Genomic DNA, 19,963 nt, shown 5'->3' with positions numbered 1-19,963 from the left:
AATTGTAGTTAGCGTGGCAGATCACAATACAGAAATATCCCCAAAACAGACAAGAATTTGAAGTGAATTTAGATTACTAATATGGCGGTTGGTAATCTTGAAAATTGATTTCAAATTATGAAAATTTTAAATTAGGCATTTCGGTATTTATAATAAAGTGACAGATAGAAAATATTTTTCATAATAAAGTAAAATATAGTTGCCTAACCTTCATGTATATCAATAATGAAATCAATGAAGAATTTAATCCCTTAACTAAACTATTTCAAAAAAAGATTGAAAAAGCCAATCTTGTGCTTTTAAATTAAGGGGCTATTAATGAATTTAAAACTTATTCAACGCATAGAAACTAAGAATCTCTAGAAATTATAGTCAATGACCGGATTTTTTTATTTTACGCAGTAAACGAAAATTTCAATTGATTATTAATATAATTAATGATATTCAAAAATAAAGTATTGCACCAAAGAGACTATTAATACAAACGTATTTAGATCACTTACATGTATGTAGTCAATAAGAACAAGATTAACCAAGATATAAAAACAGATTTTATTTATGTTTCTTAATGGAATAACATAATTTTTTATTACTTTACCAAGAATTATCGTAATGAGCATTTACATTAAGGTGTTATTAATGAATAAAAGTATTGCTTAATATTACATAAATGGCATCAACTAACCTTACTCTTCTAATTACAAATTTTGAAATGAAATCAAATTCATACAAAAGCATTAAATAATGGTGGTTTCAAAGACTATCTACAAGAAATTCGATACACGCTATAAAAAATAAATAACTAAGTAGTACAATTTTAAACACACAGAAGACACGTTAGTACAAAAATTATAAGAATATAACTCCATTAAAAACACATTCATATTTTACTTATTTGAGCAAAAACATAGATTTTGAACTTGCTCTATCATTAAAAAAAATTCATATCATTTTCTCTTTTAATTAAACATCAAAAGTTTTCACAAACAAATACATGATACATTATCAATGTAAATATTTCTTGTTTTCAATTAGGTATATCAATTAAACATAAAGTTTAAAGCTTTCGAAATGTAACATACATAAATATATCAATTAACAGCAACACAAATTCAATATTCTAGAGATATTTATAAATAATGAAAAGATCACTGTAGTTATTATTAGTAAAATCTCATGGTATCATTTTTCAAGAGAGGCTTCGCTTAGAGACATATTTCAATGCTTTTTTTGGTTCATTGCTAATGCAAGAGTAATTTTATCATCACTCTTGATAATAATACTACTTATGTCGGCCTCTAATTTCAAAATAGGTGATTTAGTGGGTTCTAGTTTTTTGGCTAACTGCATCAAATGAACAAGACTTCCAGAAACTGAACTGTCAATGGAACCTTTCGAACCAAGACAAAGACCATTTTGATCAGCAATGAGAACGCCAGTAACTCCAGGTTTACTGGCAACATCTAAAATAACATTTCGTATTTTCGTTTCCATATTTCTTTAATTACTTATGAAAAAAAATTTCACATAAGACACAAAACAAACATCAACAAACACAAATCATATGAGCAAGAAATTGCGTCATCACAGGTTACAGGTAACAAATGTAAATTTCGCAATACTTTAAAAAAAACTGGAAAATTATATTTAGATATATATTGATTATCCTAATAATCGTATTTAATGTTATGTGCAGTGCAATAAATACTCTATAAACAAAAATTTGAGTTAAATTAGTTTTTAACTAGGTTTTATTTTTGATTTTGGCAATATAGTAAATTATTCCACATTTGGCACTTAATCGCTTTTTGTTCGAATTTTTTTCCTGATGCTAGACTTCGCAGTAATTCCTAAATTATATTAATTTGTTGCACAAATATTTATAGTCTTTAAATATGCCTTTATTGGATACTGTTAACATTGAAATATTAATCGGAAGTATTTTGTTTTTTATCATCTTAATTAGAATTTTATTAACTTCTTGTCTTGCTGGATATGAAAAAATTGAATGTCGACATCGACCGATAAATAATTTATACTTTTCCTGACACTCTAACTTTTAATTTCCTTTATTTTACAAATAAAGGAAGTTAATTTTAAGTTTCTACCAGGCGTTAATTTTTTTTTTTTACTCATCAATTGAGCTTAAGATTAAGAAAATCGGCAACCCCATAGAAATAAGCGCCGGCTACCGGCTAATGCATCCAATGATGTTCCCCTTCTGATAAGTGTAAAATTTATAGATACACAATTGTTTTACTATTACAAAACTTCTCGGGAAGTAGTACTTTTATATTAATGTCATTGTATTATTTTTAAAAATTTTAATACATTTTAGTTCTTTTTGTTTCGAAGAGTATTTTTATGCTGTCAAATGCAAGTTGAAACGCAAACAAACATGAAAAGTCAAGTCACTGGTGTAAGGTAAGAAAAAGCATATTACGATGCTACCTTTTTAATATGTTGCTACTATTAACATTTTTGTTAATTATTAATATACGTGGATTTGCTGGTATTGTATTGATTTTACTAATACTCTCAATTTATTTGATTCCTGCATTAAATGTACAACTGTTTGTTTTGCCGAGAGCAATTTAATATTCACATATTTTGCATATCTAGTTTAAAGTAACCATTTTTGGTGCTTATAATTATAGCTCATTTTTTGTGCACTGCAATAACTAGCTGCAATCTTAAATCAATTGCAACATTGCTAAACATTAATTGCTCCTTTAATCATATTTTTGCTAAGACCATTAAACCATCTACTTCTTTTCATCCCCGTATATTCTATCAAACGTATGTGTTATTTGCCTGATAAAACTTTTCTCATTAAATCCTTGCCTGAAAATTGATGTTAGAATTTAGACTAGTCGGAAGCTGTCAAAAATATGTGTAAAAATGTCAAATAAAAATCTGTCAAAAGCTTTTTATCTTTCCAAGTTTCATAAAAATGACAGTATTTATGTAAATCTTTTTCTCTCTATTTAGCCCTGGCTAGTTACTGCATGATTCTTTATTCTTGTTGTTGTTATGTTACTCTCGTATTTATTTATTTTTATGCTAAAAAAATTGTTACCATAATTTCAACATCTACAAGTTGTATACAATATATTGTTTTATTCTTTAAAATATGTGTGTTATCATCCGACAAAAATTTTGGTGTTGAATCCTGATCTAAACACATTTTGTTAGAATGTGGAATAATCAGAAACTGTCAAAAATTAGAGTTAAGGCGTCAAAATTAAAGATTTCCATATCTTTTGTGCCGAAATGAATACCAAGTGTTCACAACTTTCAAGTAGTGACCCATAAAAAGTTTTTAAAAAAATTAAAGAAAAATAATGAAAAAAATTCCTGGAAGGTAACAAACTCCGAGTATAGCTCAATGTTACCTCCAGGCAAAGCCTAAAATATTTTTTTAAATAATTATTACAACTTTAAACCTTGGCACTCAAGCTACATAAATAACTGTTCTGTTTCTTATGAAAAAAACTTTTATTCACAAACAGTACCAAATATGAAGAACCCTTAATAACTCAAATAAGCCAGAGAACCCAAATTTATATAAAAACTCAATTTCAAAACAAAACTCATATCTAAAAAAACCAACAACTTTCTGTTCTACATAATCTTTTATTGAGTATAGTAAAGTGCGCTGTGCTCTTTGCTTTCGCTTATAGCTCTGTGTTTCAATAGGTAAGGCTTAATTTAGCCTATGAAGATTTATTTGAGCTGTGATGCTCTTCTTCAAATTCAAATTGCTTATAACTCTGCATTTTAAAGTCTTCTAATTTTTGTTTATCTCTTTATGTGTTTATTTTATTTTATTCATGCTTTCGCTAGCCAATAATTTTTTTAATATTTTTAGACTTTATTGCACCATCAGATGCCAGAATTGAATTCGCGATCGCAACGAACTATAGGGGGCGTTGTTGTATGAGACGCTTACCCGTTACTCTGGAGACGTCGTTAATGTAGCGTGTAGCATTGCAACGTTCCTTCTTTATTAAATTTAAAAAAGAAAAATGCTTCATATTCTTTCTTGTACAACCGAAAACAAAATGGTATCTCTTTTTATTAGAGAAGGAATATCCAAAACACATCGGAAAAATATTTGTACATTAACAGAAAAAAATATGTATATTCTTATAAGAATTAAAACCTAATGACCGAGAAATAGTATTACTAAATTTAATGATATAACATGAAAGGCCCATTTAAACTTTACATTCTATAGTTTTAAGAATCATATTACTTCAAAAATTAAAATGAACAAAAAGTATACATAAGCTTCATAATTTTATGAAATTTAATTTTGTAAACAAAGTTTTTTGACAACAATTTTTATCAAAAAATTTCAAGTTTCAATAAAAATCATTATTTAGAAACGTAAAATAAAGAATGCTGACGAAGCAAAAACAAAAAAACAATTCTTTTTTGTCGCCATTTTTAGTGCTACGAAAATTCGTCTTTGGGATTTGCCAAAAACAAAACAAGATGCAATTTTATTTTTTCAGGAGGGAAATATTTTACCGAAAAAACGAAAATGTACCAATTCCCACAACATGAAACTTTATCTTGGTAAAAGTATGTTTTGGAAATGTTATTTCATTTGAAATCTTATTTATCAGAGTTCATATGGCGATATGATTGTTTTGAATCTATGCTAAACTCTATATCGGCTCATTTTCCACCGAAATCCGATCGACTATTTTGATTTTAAATAAAGTGTTTTATTTTATGAATTGTGCAAAAATTTTAAGTGTAGATTGGCGGCACTTAAAAACCGCCAAATCTGTAGCGGCGGTGGCGTTAATATGTAAGTACCGAATTTTTATTCCATACTTTTCTGAATCATATTACTTCAAACATTGGAATATGTAAGAATCGTCGACAATAGATGGCGCTGCGAGATACAAAAAAACTTAAGGGAAAACAAAGAAGCGAGAGGGGGTTCTCTAGCTTGGTGAGAGAAGAGTGGAAAGTTCTATGATGGAGTGCGAAGTTTCATCGATTATGTGATTAATTACTATTATTTTCTATATACTTCATGTTTGTGCCGTGGCATAAGTATGCATCTAAATAAAATCGTTTATGCCAAGAAAGGTTTATGGTGAAATCATTTCACATTGAAAAATCTGAAAAAGAACCTGCGAAATATTACTGGCGCAGCCGCCGAAGATGATGCAGAACCAAAAACCAGGTGAGAGCTCACTTTATATTTGTAAATGTATGCTCCCATAAATAAGTAATTATAATTATTTGGGCGAAAATTATACAAAATGGAAATTAAATGTTTGTGTTCCGACATGGAACATTAATTTAGTTTACTCGTCAGAGTACGAACACGCCAGTGTTCTAAAGTGAATTCTTTTACTCGCCAGAGTACGTAGATAGCATATTTCTAAAAAGAATTTGGTTGTTCTTGTTGTTTTGATTTTCGTCCCAAATAATTGAAAATTTTATTTCATTATATTGAATTTATTGTGGTTTTTAAGTTCTGTTTTGGAAATTGTTGGAAGCACGCCAGTGCATAACATATAGCGTGGTATCGTAATTGAAAATTTTATTTGATAAAATTGAATTTATTGTGGTTTTTAAATTCTGTTTGGGGAATTATTGGAAGCAGCATAAAATATAATGTTGCAATCGTATTTCGAAAAATAAAGAATGCTGAATGATCTATTATTTATATCAACTAAGATTTATTAAACCAAACAAAAAAAAGCATAGGTTGTATCGAATAACGGAATATAATTTGGCGTCAACCAACCTTGGAAGTCTCATTCTAAAACGATTGTTTTGGTTCTTTTATTTTTGTATAAAATGTTTTTTTTTATTTCTGAAAGAAGAGGCAAGTGTCTTTTAATAAGAAAAAAATACAAAATTGAGTTTGTTTTATTCTATTTGATTATTTTGATATTGAATTGTATCATTGTTGAATTTTTTTTATACATATGATATATTTTGTTTTCGTACATTTTAAAGAGAAATTTATACGAAAGTTATTTATAAATTTCTTATCGCATTTAATGATTTAAAATATTCAGTTAAAGTTTTCATTCTCACGTAGAATTTGATTTTTGTTCTAAGAATAATTATTTTGGTTAAAATAATTTTTATGTTTTGAATTTGTGAACTTGTAGGAAAGTATATATTATATCTAGTGTAAACAAAGTATTGATTTAAAATGTTCATAAGTGTTAAGGTTTATTATATAAGGTTTATTATATAACAAATCGATAACTGAATATTACAAAGTATTCTCAGTATTTTGAGGTTGTTAATTTCGTTTTGAGATTGTCAAAAATAGACATTTTCTATAGATTTGTGAACGATGTTCATTTATGTGTTTTCTTTTAAGAAATTATTGGAATATTAATTAGGAAGTAGTCAATTTTTTCCGTTAATTTTTTTTATGATTGAGAATTATTAAATTTAAGCCATGGCATTTTTGGGAAAGGGTAAGAAGGAGGATTTGTTAACGTTGGCCACCGAATTAGAAATTGATGTGGAGCCAAGTATGAAAATTATAACACTAAAAAACAAAATAACACAAAGTGACACATATGATGAAGCGTTTGCCAGAGAAATGTTTTTCTCAATTGTGGAAGAGAGGAAAAGGAAGGAAGAAATTGAGGAACAGCGAAGGAAGGAAGAAATTGAGGAACAGCGAAGGAAGGAAGAAATTGAGGAACAGCGAAGGAAGGACGAAATCGAAGCTCAGCAGAAAAGAGAACAAATGGAATTTGAGTTGAAAAAACTTGAAATTGAATCCCGTACTCAACTAACTCAAACTTCATCGCCCAATGGAAACGGACAACATAACGTTGACTTAATTAAGCTCATTCCTAAATTCAAGTTAAGGGATGATGATATCGTGATTTATTTATCTTTATTTGAAAGACAGGCTAAAAGAACAGGGATTGATTCTAAAGACTGGGTGTCATGTTTATTAACTTTACTGCCTTCTGAAATCATTCAACTAATTGGTAGAGAATCTGAAGAAAAATTTGAAGACTACGAATACATTAAGACCATCTTATTAAAGAGATTTAAATTGAATCCTGAAAGTTTTAGAAAAAAGTTTGTGATGCACCAGAAAAGCACTGAAAAATCGTGGAGGGATTTTTGTTATGAAATCACGAATTATTTCGAAGAGTGGATTGATGGACTTGAAATAAAAGACTTTGCCAGTTTAAAAAATCTCATTATCACTGATCAACTTAAGAAAAAGGTACCTCATGAAGTAAGAGACCACCTTCTTGATGAGTGGGCAAATTTCGTTTCTCCAACCAAATTAGCGGATAAGCTTGACGAATATGACAGTGTACGTAATGATTCAAGGAAAACAACTGGAATTCCCTCAAAAGACAAAACTAATGAAAAGTGGCGACCTCGTTCTCCACCTTCAGAAAGAAATTCAAGAAACAAATCATTCTACAAACAGGGCTCATCAAGCGCATATACACCCCATAAGAGTGATGAACTACAGAGGTCGTTTTCCAAACTATCTTGTTATACTTGTGGAAGAGAAGGCCATACATCCAGATTTTGCCTTAAAAATCGGCAACCTAGAAACACTCCTACAACTGCCCAAAACAATCTAATCCAATCGTCACCACTCCCTTTAGAAAAAGAAAAACCAGAAGTGCTAACTGCCAAGATTTCTATTCCTGTCTCAAAATCCGTGGATATATCTGGAAACATAGATGATTTAAAACTCGTCAGAGTTAAATGCGGAAACGTGGTTCTAAATGGCATTGTAGACACAGGAGCCCAGATATCGGTAGTCCGCGAGAAGTTAGTCGCCGACATACCTTGTGAAGGAGAAAGTAAAATAGAGATATCTTCTGCTTTCGGAGAAAGCGAAGTCACTCCACTGAAAATTTTCCAAATGAAAATAAATGACGAACTTCATGGTAGTGTACCTATCACCTGTGCTGTTTCAAGGAAGCTGGTAACCGATTTGCTGCTAAGTTCTTCAGCTTATGAGATACTGTGTGAAAATATTGAGCTTTGTCACAGTAATCTTCAATGGAATACCTCTTCAGAGGGGGAAGACTCTAGCGACGAACCATCACCATTGAAAGAAAATACTTCAAATTGTGCTGTCATTACCCAAATTTCACAAAAAGACATTAAGAATGCAAGAATGGAAAATGACACTAAATTGGATTTTAAGACTCTTCAAGAACAAGATGAGAGTCTAGCAAAATGCTTTGAATGGGCGAAAAGGAACAAAAATGCTTATACAGTTCAAAACGAAATTCTACTTCACTCGGAGAATATTTGTGGCGAAAACATCAAACAAGTTGTGTTACCCTTAGAGAAAAGAACAGAAGTTCTGAGAATGGCTCATGAAATTCCTCTTGCTGGTCACCTCGGTGAGAAAAAGACAACTCAACGAATTAAATATTCATTCTTCTGGCCTACTATCAAACAAGACGTTAAGAAGTTCTGTGAAAGCTGCAAGGAATGCCAATTGAAGCGAACAATCACATATAAAGATAGAATTCCAATCCAACCTATCGTCAGACCAGAAACACCCTTTGAAGTATGGAGTGTTGATTGCATTGGACCGTTAGAACCACCATCCAGAAGAGGTCATCGGTTTGTGATATGTGCAATTGATTTATGCACTAGATGGGCAGAAGCCATCCCTGTTAGAGAAATAAGTGCAAAGACCACATGCAACGTCCTGATGAAGATTTTTTCTCAAACCGGATTTCCGAAAATGATTTGTTCCGATCAGGGAACTAATTTCACAGCCAAACTCACCCGATCTTTTGAAGACTTACTTGGCGTATGTCCCAGATTTTCCACTCCCGGACACCCCGAGAGTATGGGTGCTGTCGAAAGATGGAATAGGACTTTAAAAGAAATGATGAATAAAAATATCCAGGAACATGGAAGAAATTGGGACCTACACCTTCCCTATCTTCTGTTTGCCTACAGGGAAGTGCCACATAGCACCACTGGTTTGTCTCCCTTCCAGATGGTGTATGGAAGACTGCCACCGGGACCTTTATCCTTATTGAAAGAGATTTGGACAGGCGAACGTAGCGTTCCAGTCACTGCATCCCGCTCAATTGAAACTTACCTACATGATCTTATCGGAAAAATAAGAAAAGCTCATGACATTGCAGCTGAAAACTCCAAAATCTCTCAAGACGGATACACATCAAGATACAACTTACGGTCTAAGGATAAGACTTTGAATGTTGGGGACAAAGTCCTCGTGCTAATCCCATCGTCATCTCACAAATTGCTCAGTACTTGGCAAGGACCAGCTACTGTAATCGAACTTACCAGACCTCACTCTGCCAAAGTCGAAATGGAAAACGGGAGTATAAGGGAACTCCACATAAATAAATTAAGGCCTTATATTGTTCGAGTGGATCATATTGGTATCATTTTCGACCAAGATGAAGACTTTGGAGATATCCACTATGCACCAGCGGATCTTATGGACAAATCTACTGAAGACTTATGGACCCACTTGCAAAATATGAAAGGTGACTTAAAATATTACCAACGAAAAGAACTATTCAATGTGTTAAAATCGTACACCGATGTTTTTAGTAGCAAACCAGGTCAAGCCCATGTCGATGGTCATGACATAAAAGTTTCAGCAGACTGTAGTCCGAAGAGATTAAAACCCTATCGTGTCCTTATTTCGCTACAATATGACTTTAACATACCGTAAGGGCAGTTCACATGGAAATGCCGACGCATTATCAAGGTTAACAGTTAATTCCTAAAGAAATCATGTATATATATATTTGTCTTAAACTCGGAACAAAACTTAAATGTCAGGGCTGTTTAAAAAAAAAAAAAAAAAGTGTTTTTTTTACATTGATAACGTGTAAAAGAAAAAAAATATATAAATAAATAATTTTTTTTTGTAATATTTTGAATTGTTTATATTTATGTTTTTATTTATCATAAGGAATATAGTTTTTTTTATATACTTATATATATATTTATGATTTTTGGGAGCTGCATATTTTGGAGCTCTCACTTGAATTTCATCACCTGAATAGAAGCTGTGTTGCTGTTTTTTTTTGTTTATTGTATTTTTCAGGTTTTCTCTCTCTGTCTCAGCAGCATTGTCTCTAAGGTGACGAATGTGCTTCCTTTGGGGGGACTTGTAAGAATCGTCGACAATAGATGGCGCTGCGAGATACAAAAAAACTTAAGGGAAAACAAAGAAGCGAGAGGGGGTTCTCTAGCTTGGTGAGAGAAGAGTGGAAAGTTCTATGATGGAGTGCGAAGTTTCATCGATTATGTGATTAATTACTATTATTTTCTATATACTTCATGTTTGTGCCGTGGCATAAGTATGCATCTAAATAAAATCGTTTATGCCAAGAAAGGTTTATGGTGAAATCATTTCACATTGAAAAATCTGAAAAAGAACCTGCGAAATATTACTGAATATACAAGAAGTATACATAAGCACATAATGTTATACCATTTAATTTTTCAAAAAAAGTATTTTGAGAACAATTTTTATCAAAAAATTATAAACTAAAAAACGGAAAATAAAGAATTCTTAGGATAAAAAAACGATTTTAAGAATTCTTTACATTGAAATAAAAACTTCCATATTGTTTCTTTTTTTATTATTCTTATAGTTCTTAATCAGACGAAAAAAACCATTCTGTAGAGAACCATCATCAAATGAAAAAAAATATTTACAAGCAAATTTTTTATTGTAAAAATCATTGCACTTACCTGATTTATAATTCCCGGAGAATTCCAAAATGATAAGTTCCTTGTTTGAAAACTTTATTCTCAAATAATAGATACATAGTTTATCCCTTCAATACTTTTAGATAACATACTACACAGCAAAATTTTATAATTGATATGAATTTGAATATGTATCTTAAAAACAGAACAGCTGAATTCTAGTTGAAATGATCTATTCTTTCAAAACTAAAAAAAACTTACCAAGAAAACGATTCAAATTAATTAAAAATCAGCACAAATGGCACTATTTCAAGTAACTTGGATAATTTTTTATTGTTGTTTTCCGAATTATATGGATACAAAAATATATACTATTCTATAACGAAGAAGAATATGCTATAACTATTACAATTCTGTATGTTCTGAATTCATATTTATTCACTGGAATGAGGAAAGCAATGTTGACTTCACTTTAATTCGTAATGAATTGAAGACAGAAGAAATGCATTTTACCTTAATACACACATCTGTAACAGTATCCGAAATCGGAAGTCATCAGTTGCAAGTTTGTTGATAATAGAAATAAAAAATTATTGAGGAATTTTTCTTCAAATGTTTGGCATGTTCTGTTCCTTAAAGATTTACTAGTATTCTGGAGATTTTTTTCAAGTTCTTCGGCCTTTTCCTTAGGGAAATTTTGCTTCTTATTTGCTGCTAAAAAATGGCGTCTGATTCAGTCAATGACTTTGATGGAACTAAATGAAAACGTGATAAATTAATGTCTGATATTTACAGGCTCCCGCTAGACGGCGTACTCGAGCGTTGCGATCGCGAATTATATTCACATTATTCATATTCAAAGTATTTACTTTTAAATGTTAGCATTTTTACAAGTTTTCTTTTTCTTCTATTTAATCCAAAATAATTACTTCTTGTTCTGATTTTAGCTCCTACTGTCATTTTTTATTTAAAAGACTATACGTTTTATTATCATTTAACTTATAAGAATTAAATTTAATTTTTCTCCTCAGGAAAACCAGTGAAGAAGTTGAATCGCCACGTAAAAGTAATAAGCGTTTGAAGGTTGCACATAGCTCATTGGAATCCTCTTCTAATGAAAGTGCTATTTTGGGTAAGTGTGAAGAAGTATAGACACTAATTTCAAATTCTATTTTAAAAAATATCAATTTTAATATCAAATTTAGCTGATATCTTTTATTAGCATCTTTTATTATCAAATTTAGCTGATATCTTTTATTATCTTTTATTAAATGAGAATATAATACCTTTGATTTATTTAGTATCGATAATATTATATTATTATGCCATCAACACAGCAAAGTAAGCTGTTTAAGATAAAAACAGTTGAGAATAATTTTGCCTTATTCAGAATACTCTTTGTATTGTGTTTGTTGTTGTCTTGAAATATAAAATCTCAAACAAAAATTTTCCAGTTGCCTTGATGAAAATCACTTGAATGTATGTAATGATTCTCCTGTGCTATGATGTGTCGAAAATCATGGAGGGCACTAAAAATGTTGCTAATCCCAAGGAATGCATATTTAACTATAACAGAACACACAAATAATATATTTTTTGATTAAAGCTATAACATAGCAAACATAATTGATGATATATTTAAAATATTTGAAAAATTGAATTGTTTATAACTTATTTTAAAACATTGGCTTCCATTAAGCAAATGAGAAAATTCCATTTTTTAAATGTCTCCGATTTTGAAATATAATTTTTTTTTTAAAAATAGTCTGGCTTCTTAATTTCTTTACAATTTTACGAATTTAGTTTCATTTTGAATCTTGCATTCTTAGAGCTTAAGCTTACAGTATACCCACAATCCGGTTTACGCACAGTCAGACGGTCAAACATAGCAATTCCTTATTTTATTATATGCATAGATTATTTGTTGCCCTTCTCAATGGATTTACAGTATTAGAATAATCAAAACTCATTTTTAAGATAAGTCAAAACTCATGCAAAATAAAGGCTAACTACATTATTCAGTATTATGTGGCATAATGCTGTTTCTCAAGGCAACTCGTGATATTAAAAGTTTATCAAAGTCAAGGTACTTTCTTCTATACTTATGTCTTTGAGGGGCCATAAGAAATCTATTATAAAAATGCAAAGTATTGGTGTCAATATTATGGCAACTTTTAACAGTATTTCGTAAGTTAATTTAGTTACAATTAATAAGTTAAATTTTCTCCATCAATTTAGCATTTTAGTACAAGCTTCTTTTTTTATTTCAATTAGTACCTATTACTAAAAATAATTAAGCATCATTGACATCATTTAATGTTCTCTTAAACTAATTAGTTCCATTTTTCTATTATTTTTCCTTTTTAGTGCAGACTTACTTTTACTTATGTAACTATTACCAAAATTAATTATTTTTGGGGTCAATAATAATATTAGCATTTTATAACTTTATTTTCAACAAATGAATACTATTTTTTCTCAGCTTTGCTTTTCTGTTCAAAACTCTTTTTAAATTTAAATTACCTTTGATTTTAAATTATTTAGTTTTATAAAATTCCATTTTAAAAGTATAACTGTAAAAAAATAAACCTTAAAAATATTAATTAGGTGACGTAATCTGCTTATGATAGCACAATCACATTGATCTTTCAGCTAACCTAGCATGAAAAATAAAAAATTATTAAGTACAGTAGAGAACCGATTATCCGGGACCATCGCTGTTCCTGATAACTGATTTTTCCAGTTTTCTGAATCGCTACGAAAGCCGTTTTTTTTTTTTTATTGACAAATTCAACTTAAAAAAATATATATATTTAGAATAACTTTAAAAAAACTCTTACTTCTTTTGACAGTTTGGGGGACTAATGATTATTTCTAAAATGATGGTAAGCATCTTTTAACAAGAAAGAATTCTGAAATCTTTTGAGAATTTTTTTTTTTTTAAATGGCGGGAAAATGTATTGAGTTTCGTTCCGGTATTCTGATTTCCAGATAAGAGGTTCTGTACTGTATTATAAATTGCAGAATGTGCAAGAAACAGCTTTTTTTTATTAGAACTATAAGCTAACAAATACCACTGCTGTTATGTTTAAAATATTTTGACAAAATTGAATAGTCTATTACTTATTTTGAAACAATTACTTCTGCTGAGCCAATGAAATTCCATTTCTTAAATGTCTCTGAATTTAAAAATCAAAATTCGGACTTTGTTATAAGTTTAGAATTGTACTCATCCTTATACTTCATGTTAAATTCTGTATTCTTTACTTACCGGATTACGTTTACTCGTAATCCGGTATACAGACACACACACATTCTTTATTTTATTATATGTAAAGATTAATGGTTGTATAATAATAAGTTTACTTCAAAGAAATTTTAAATGGACCCAAAACACCATAGAACTTAATATTAAAAAAAAAATTTAGTTTTCCTTAAGCTTGAGCTTGACACCACTTATTGTTTTGAACTTGTGCAGTTTAAGTTTAGTTATAAGGTTCAGATAAAAGTTTATCGCTTCTGTGTGAAAGAGGTAGATTTTATCTACAATAGATCAATATTTCATTATAAATTTTTAAATGTTCTAATTGACACCATTTTGCAAACAAATAAAAAGCTTTTTTATACAAATTTCAAAAAATTCTAGTTATTTAAACTTTCTACTTTATCGAATTCTTAATAGTTGGTTTTAATTGTATTAGACTTCTGCAGTTAGTTTACATTATTATTTTATTATTTATTTTGTATTTTAGATTCTTACATTGGTTCAGAAATTAGTAGCCCATCTGATGTTGTAAATGATGTTTCTATGCCGGAAGGTAGTTCAAACGAGAATGAGTTTTATAATGGCCAATCATATAATAATCATGTTAATGGCTCACTAAATAATGGCAACAGATCTAATTACGAAGAAATGACAAATAGTGACAGATTCAATGAAATTCCTGACATCACTGAAGATGAACACTGCTTGATGAGTGGTGAAGTAGTAAATCCAACTGATTCAGACATGCAGTTTGTTGTAACTGATACTCAAGACTCTCAGCATCTTTCTCCGCCTACCTTAGAACAGTACAACAATTGTTCCAATCCGGCATCTGATACTGCTTATGACACACCAAACTTCTCTGATAAAAATTCTTATGAATCTTCTACAGACATTGCTAGTTCTGATAGTTCTTATAACAGTGAAATACAAGTACCTACAGAAGTAAATTCACAATGTTCTATGCAAAATGAACCTGAAAATATTGAACTTGGTGTTTCATCAAAAGACTCTGATTTAAATGCTGGGAATAATTCTGAAGCTACAGATTCTACCCCATTGATCCGTGAACCAATTTCACCTCCATCTGATAGTCTAGAATGTTCTGCGACACTATCTGCAGAAGAAGAATCTACAAACGTCTTAAAAAAGGATGATATCAGATATTTAGGAATATATGATTTAAAAACCACTCCTCTTGAAGGTCATGCTGATACCGTTTATAGTGTTGCTGCTTTTGATAAAATAATTTTGTCTGCTAGGTAATCCATTTTTATTTTTTTACTCTATAAATCACAATCTACTCTTTTGAATTTTATTGTTTTTAACTTACCATAGAATTTTATTTTAACCCACTGGCGGTTAAGGAAATGGGCAAAATTGGGAGAATGTTTCTCCCCTACACACAGTTCCCCTATCAGTTAACATGGGAAAACCGGTTTTGCTATGCAGAGAAGACTGCAGGTTAAAATGCGACTTTTTACGTGCAGAACTGTCAGTGGGTTAATGAAGGCTTCATCAGCATTTTAACCAAAGTTTTTACTTGAGTCAATTGAAAAAGTGTTATTTAGTAATTAACAGAATGATATAACAATCATAAGTGTAATATTCAGAACCAAGTTTGAATAATAATTATTATCAAATTTGAAATTGTTATGTTAACATGTAAATTTATTTTCATTATTATACAAATCTGTAATTTTTTTTATTAATTTTATAAATACAATTCCGTATTCTAAAATGTTTTTCTCAACATTTGCCAGTAGCTTTATCATGGTTATTTTCTTGCATAAAATAATTTAACTTTCATTAAATTACATGTGTCACAGTTAAGTTGAAATTTTTGCATTTAATTTGAAAGATATGAAAGAGATACAAACAATATAGACTTGTGCATGTTAGATTGTCACCTTCAAAACAGTATCTTAGAAACAACCTAAAAAAAAACACTAAGAATATCAGAATTACACAGCTCCAAATCTTCCAATAGTTTCTATATCTGTTCTAAATGACTAAATCAGCTTTTTTTATAACTTTCTTAATCACTTTTTCTCTTAGTTCTGCAGCCTGCTTTATTCGTGTTAAAAGTATAAACACCAGCAAATATTCACATCAAAATCATCATTGCCAGTATTCCGTCTGAAAATAGTTGATCAAAATTCTTGCGCAAAACATTTATTTGTTAAATACTTTATTTTAGGCTTGTGTAATCCAAAGTTGTTGGTTTTTTTTTTTTTTTTTTTTTTTTTTTTTTTTTTTTTGCTGCGTTGGAGTTTGGGTTGTAGATTTACAATTCCTGCAAGTTGGGCAAATCTCAGCTTATCATTTCATTCAAAATTAGAATTTAAATAAATTATAAACAACTGATAGAATTATGAAAAGACAATATGACATTTAATCTTACATTGTAAAGATAATATGAAGAAAATTATGAAAGGTTGTGATCTTAAAAACGTATTTGCAATTTTTTTATTCTAAAGAATAAGATTATAAAACACATATTGAATCTATTGAGTAGCATACTACTAAACATCGAATTTTAGAGGCAAATGAAGCACATGATGAAATGTCTCTTCCTGACTGCACTATTGTTAGTTTTTTTATGGATAATAAGTATTCATATGCAGCACTAAGTACTCTACCACATTATCTGCCACCTCCTTTGTTAATTATAGAATCAATTTCTTTTCATCATAATTTTTTTGTATAGATCCCTGAGCACTCTATGCAGTTTTGTATGTCTCACTTTATCAACTTTTACTGGTCTCTGGTCCATCATTTTCAATATCTCCTTTTTCAGTGTCCTTGTTTTCATTTCCCTTTTCATACTCTAATGCGATGAGGAAATATTTTATTTTTCTTTCACCTAGTTGCAGATAGATTTTTTTAATATTCCATTTTACTTATTTGTGCTTTAGAGATGTAAAAACTTGATTGAGTGCATTCCCAAGTCATTAGGTTATCCGTGATGATGCACATGCTGCAAAACATAGCTCATATCCATTCTTCTTTGATAAATGCGAGTTTCAAGTGTATATTCTAGGCGTTCACTTAAATCTGTTTTAACAATAATTTTTGCTTAATAATAACTTCATTATGGCCTCGGCTGCCAACAATTATTCTCACTTTATCAACTATTTAAGACAGCTATTCAGACTGGCTGCAATACATTTAAATCACAAAAACTGCTTTGAATTCTTCCTCAGAAACTATCTGTATGGATCAGAGTTTTTTGTAAGCAGTCTTTCAATTTAAGGAATCATTCTAGCATATCAAAAAGACTTTTTTCTTGTCTTGCAATCCAAAATCAATGATAATTCTTTATTAAATTTTTCTTCTGCATATTGTTGTTGGGATTAATTTTTAAAAAGTTTTCTTCTAAAAATTTTGCGACACAATTTTTTTTATTATAGAATCACTATTGGGCAAAAACCAGACAGCTCCTTTTCAACAATTATGTTTCTGATATTTTCAGTCATAATTCCATCATTCTCCAACTCCAGAAGGAAAGGTTGAAGTGATCCAGATATCAATAAAAGATCATCATTTTAAAAGTGAATTTTTTAGTTTCTAAACTTCAAATCTGTGTAATTGAGATCCTAATCCTATGAGACTAGTCCTACAAGCATAGGTGCGAGATTGGAATTGTATTCTCCAACTTCAGCCAGGGTTGCAAAAAACCCACCTGCCCAATAAAACTCGATCTTGGGTAAAACTCAATCTGAAAAACCCAGTAAAACCCACCCTAAAGTGGGTTTTTCTAAGATTGATTTCCTTTTTTATCCTCTGTTATATTAAAGAGCTATTCTATTGAAATATATATGTAGTCTATCCTAAAAAAAATGAACCTATAGTGAAGAAACTAATTGTGTTGGAGACTGGAGAGTCACCTTGCCTGCTAGATTTGACTGTATGGCCATTGATTATTCAGTGCCATTGATTCGCCTTCTATGCAAATAAAAAAATTTCCTCAAATATTTTTTAAGATTAAATTATAAATAAAAAGTAATCCTGTGTTAAAATAAGTTTCAAATGTGTGATGTATGTGAGTACATGTAACTTTTTGTATCGTGATGTCAGAAAAAAAAAATTTCAGACTTTCACATCAATTTATTTGTATTAATTATCAATATGAAGTCAATTTATAAAATTAAACTTAATTATTAATTTTAAAATAAGATACTTATCCCTGCCCTCTCTTTTGAACCCCCCACCCGGGTTGAGTTTTTCTACAAAATCCCGGGGTTTTTTTTGCAACCCTGACTACAGCTCACAGTGGGCCTTAAATTTCTGGTTTTGAAATTTTCTCTCAAATATTAGTACTAATTTATGTATCTCAATCTGATGTTTCCTGCTGTGCATTAGAAAAATTAACGAAAATGACAAAACTTCAAAATTGAAAATTTAATATTTATGACATTTTTATACGATTAGATACTTATTGCAAAAATTTATTTTTTAAAAATTTTGTTTAATCAGTTTTTTGAAACTATTTCAGCATTCATAGCATTAACAATAGAAAATAGTTTAGCCTCTTTCTTAAAATCTATTGTTTTTTCAATCGCACTGCCCTATTAATGCTTTAAATATTTATTACACTATACATGTTTTTTGACATCACATCCACTGATATATAAAAGTAATTTATTGAAATTTATCCAATTTCTGTTTGAATGCAACCCTGAAAAAATTTGAAAAATTTGCTGAAAAAATTTAGAAGTTAATTGATAATTTCTATGCTCTAATTTGTCTAAATTTGCAGAAAAGTCACGGTTATAAATATTTGCATAATTTAAGTTTTAAGTGATGCTAATCCTAAACCTTCTGTGATATTTGTAACCAGTTAATTGTTCTATAGAGTTATTATTTTGACAGATATTTTACATATTTATTTTTTCACCCATTTATATATTGCTCCTGTTTAATCAACTCGATAGAATTTCATGGTTTTTTAATGAAAAACCACTGTCTATACCAACCAGATTTCAATGAACTTTACCTGCTTCTACGAGACATGCACATTAATTTTGGAGAATATTTGTTTAATTTGCTATTGTATAATTTTATAGGGTTATTTTCACAGCAAACAAGATATGCAACTGTACTTAAATTACAGAATTAAATTCTTAAATTTTCAAATGAAGTTTTACATTACTCTCCCTTTACATGATAAATGTAGAATATATCTTATTGTAATATATTTATGAAACCAATTTGCGTTGCTTTTTATGCTTTTAGTGGTGATACAACTGTGAAAGTATGGAATGTTGATGAGCAGGTGGAACTGTGTAATTTTGCAGGCCACACTGATGCTGTGACATCTATTGTACTTCTTGATCCTATTCAATCAAAATCACTCGCTGAGAAACTAAATTCGCAAGAAACCACTGTAATTGCAATTTCAGCATCATTAGACTGTCACATCAAAGCCTGGTCTGTTCATAATGGTAAGATCTGTGATCAAAATGCTTCTTTATTATTATTATTATAAATAAATAAATAAAAAAAGACGGAGAACATTCTCAGTCAACAACTATCTTTTTAGGTTATCTACCAATTTCTGATATTCTATATTTAGATATATCCTAATTCAAGGCATGAAATTTCAATTCTAAAGGTTCTAGCCATACAAAACTTTTTGCTCTCCGCCATTTTCACAAAAATTATAAACAATTTTCAAATTATTAACAGATGTAATCAGTGTTTTCATTACAGAAAAAAACAGGGTGATATTTCAAAAAGTTAAGTGAGATTTCTAAAAATTAAAAAAACACGAATAGACTTGGAAAAAAATTATTTCTTTAGTTATAATACATTTTTAACATCTTCTAATTGAATATTTTTGCTGGATTGTCATATGGAAAATGTTTTATATCTACTTTTTAATTAGCTATTATATTTATTTGGCTATATTTATTTGGCCGTTACGGAGTAGAAGATCTTACATTCGTGCACAAAAAATGTAAACGTCTTACATGAAGAAACCTTACCTACGGT

At 29.8% G+C, this 19,963-nt stretch overlaps 1 protein-coding gene across 1 annotated transcript in view; it reads left to right on the top strand.

The window, feature by feature from the left end:
* The first annotated feature begins 2,165 nt into the window (after positions 1-2,165).
* LOC107447212 (uncharacterized) overlaps positions 2,166-19,963 on the top strand; it is a 29,237-nt gene continuing 11,439 nt past the window's right edge. The window contains exons 1-4 of the mRNA XM_016062073.5: positions 2,166-2,424; positions 11,733-11,833; positions 14,454-15,228; positions 19,205-19,413. Of these exons, the coding sequence (XP_015917559.3) occupies positions 2,375-2,424; positions 11,733-11,833; positions 14,454-15,228; positions 19,205-19,413 (1,135 nt within the window). The 5' untranslated portion in view covers positions 2,166-2,374. The remainder of the gene's footprint in view (positions 2,425-11,732; positions 11,834-14,453; positions 15,229-19,204; positions 19,414-19,963) is intronic.

This window comes from Parasteatoda tepidariorum, chromosome 7, assembly GCF_982258835.1.
Source record: "Parasteatoda tepidariorum strain Cologne lab strain chromosome 7, Ptep-v5.0, whole genome shotgun sequence".
Classification (NCBI taxonomy): Eukaryota; Metazoa; Arthropoda; class Arachnida; order Araneae; family Theridiidae; genus Parasteatoda; species Parasteatoda tepidariorum.
The sequence above is the reverse complement of the archived record's forward strand: the minus strand, read 5'-3'. Positions and strand labels throughout refer to the sequence as shown.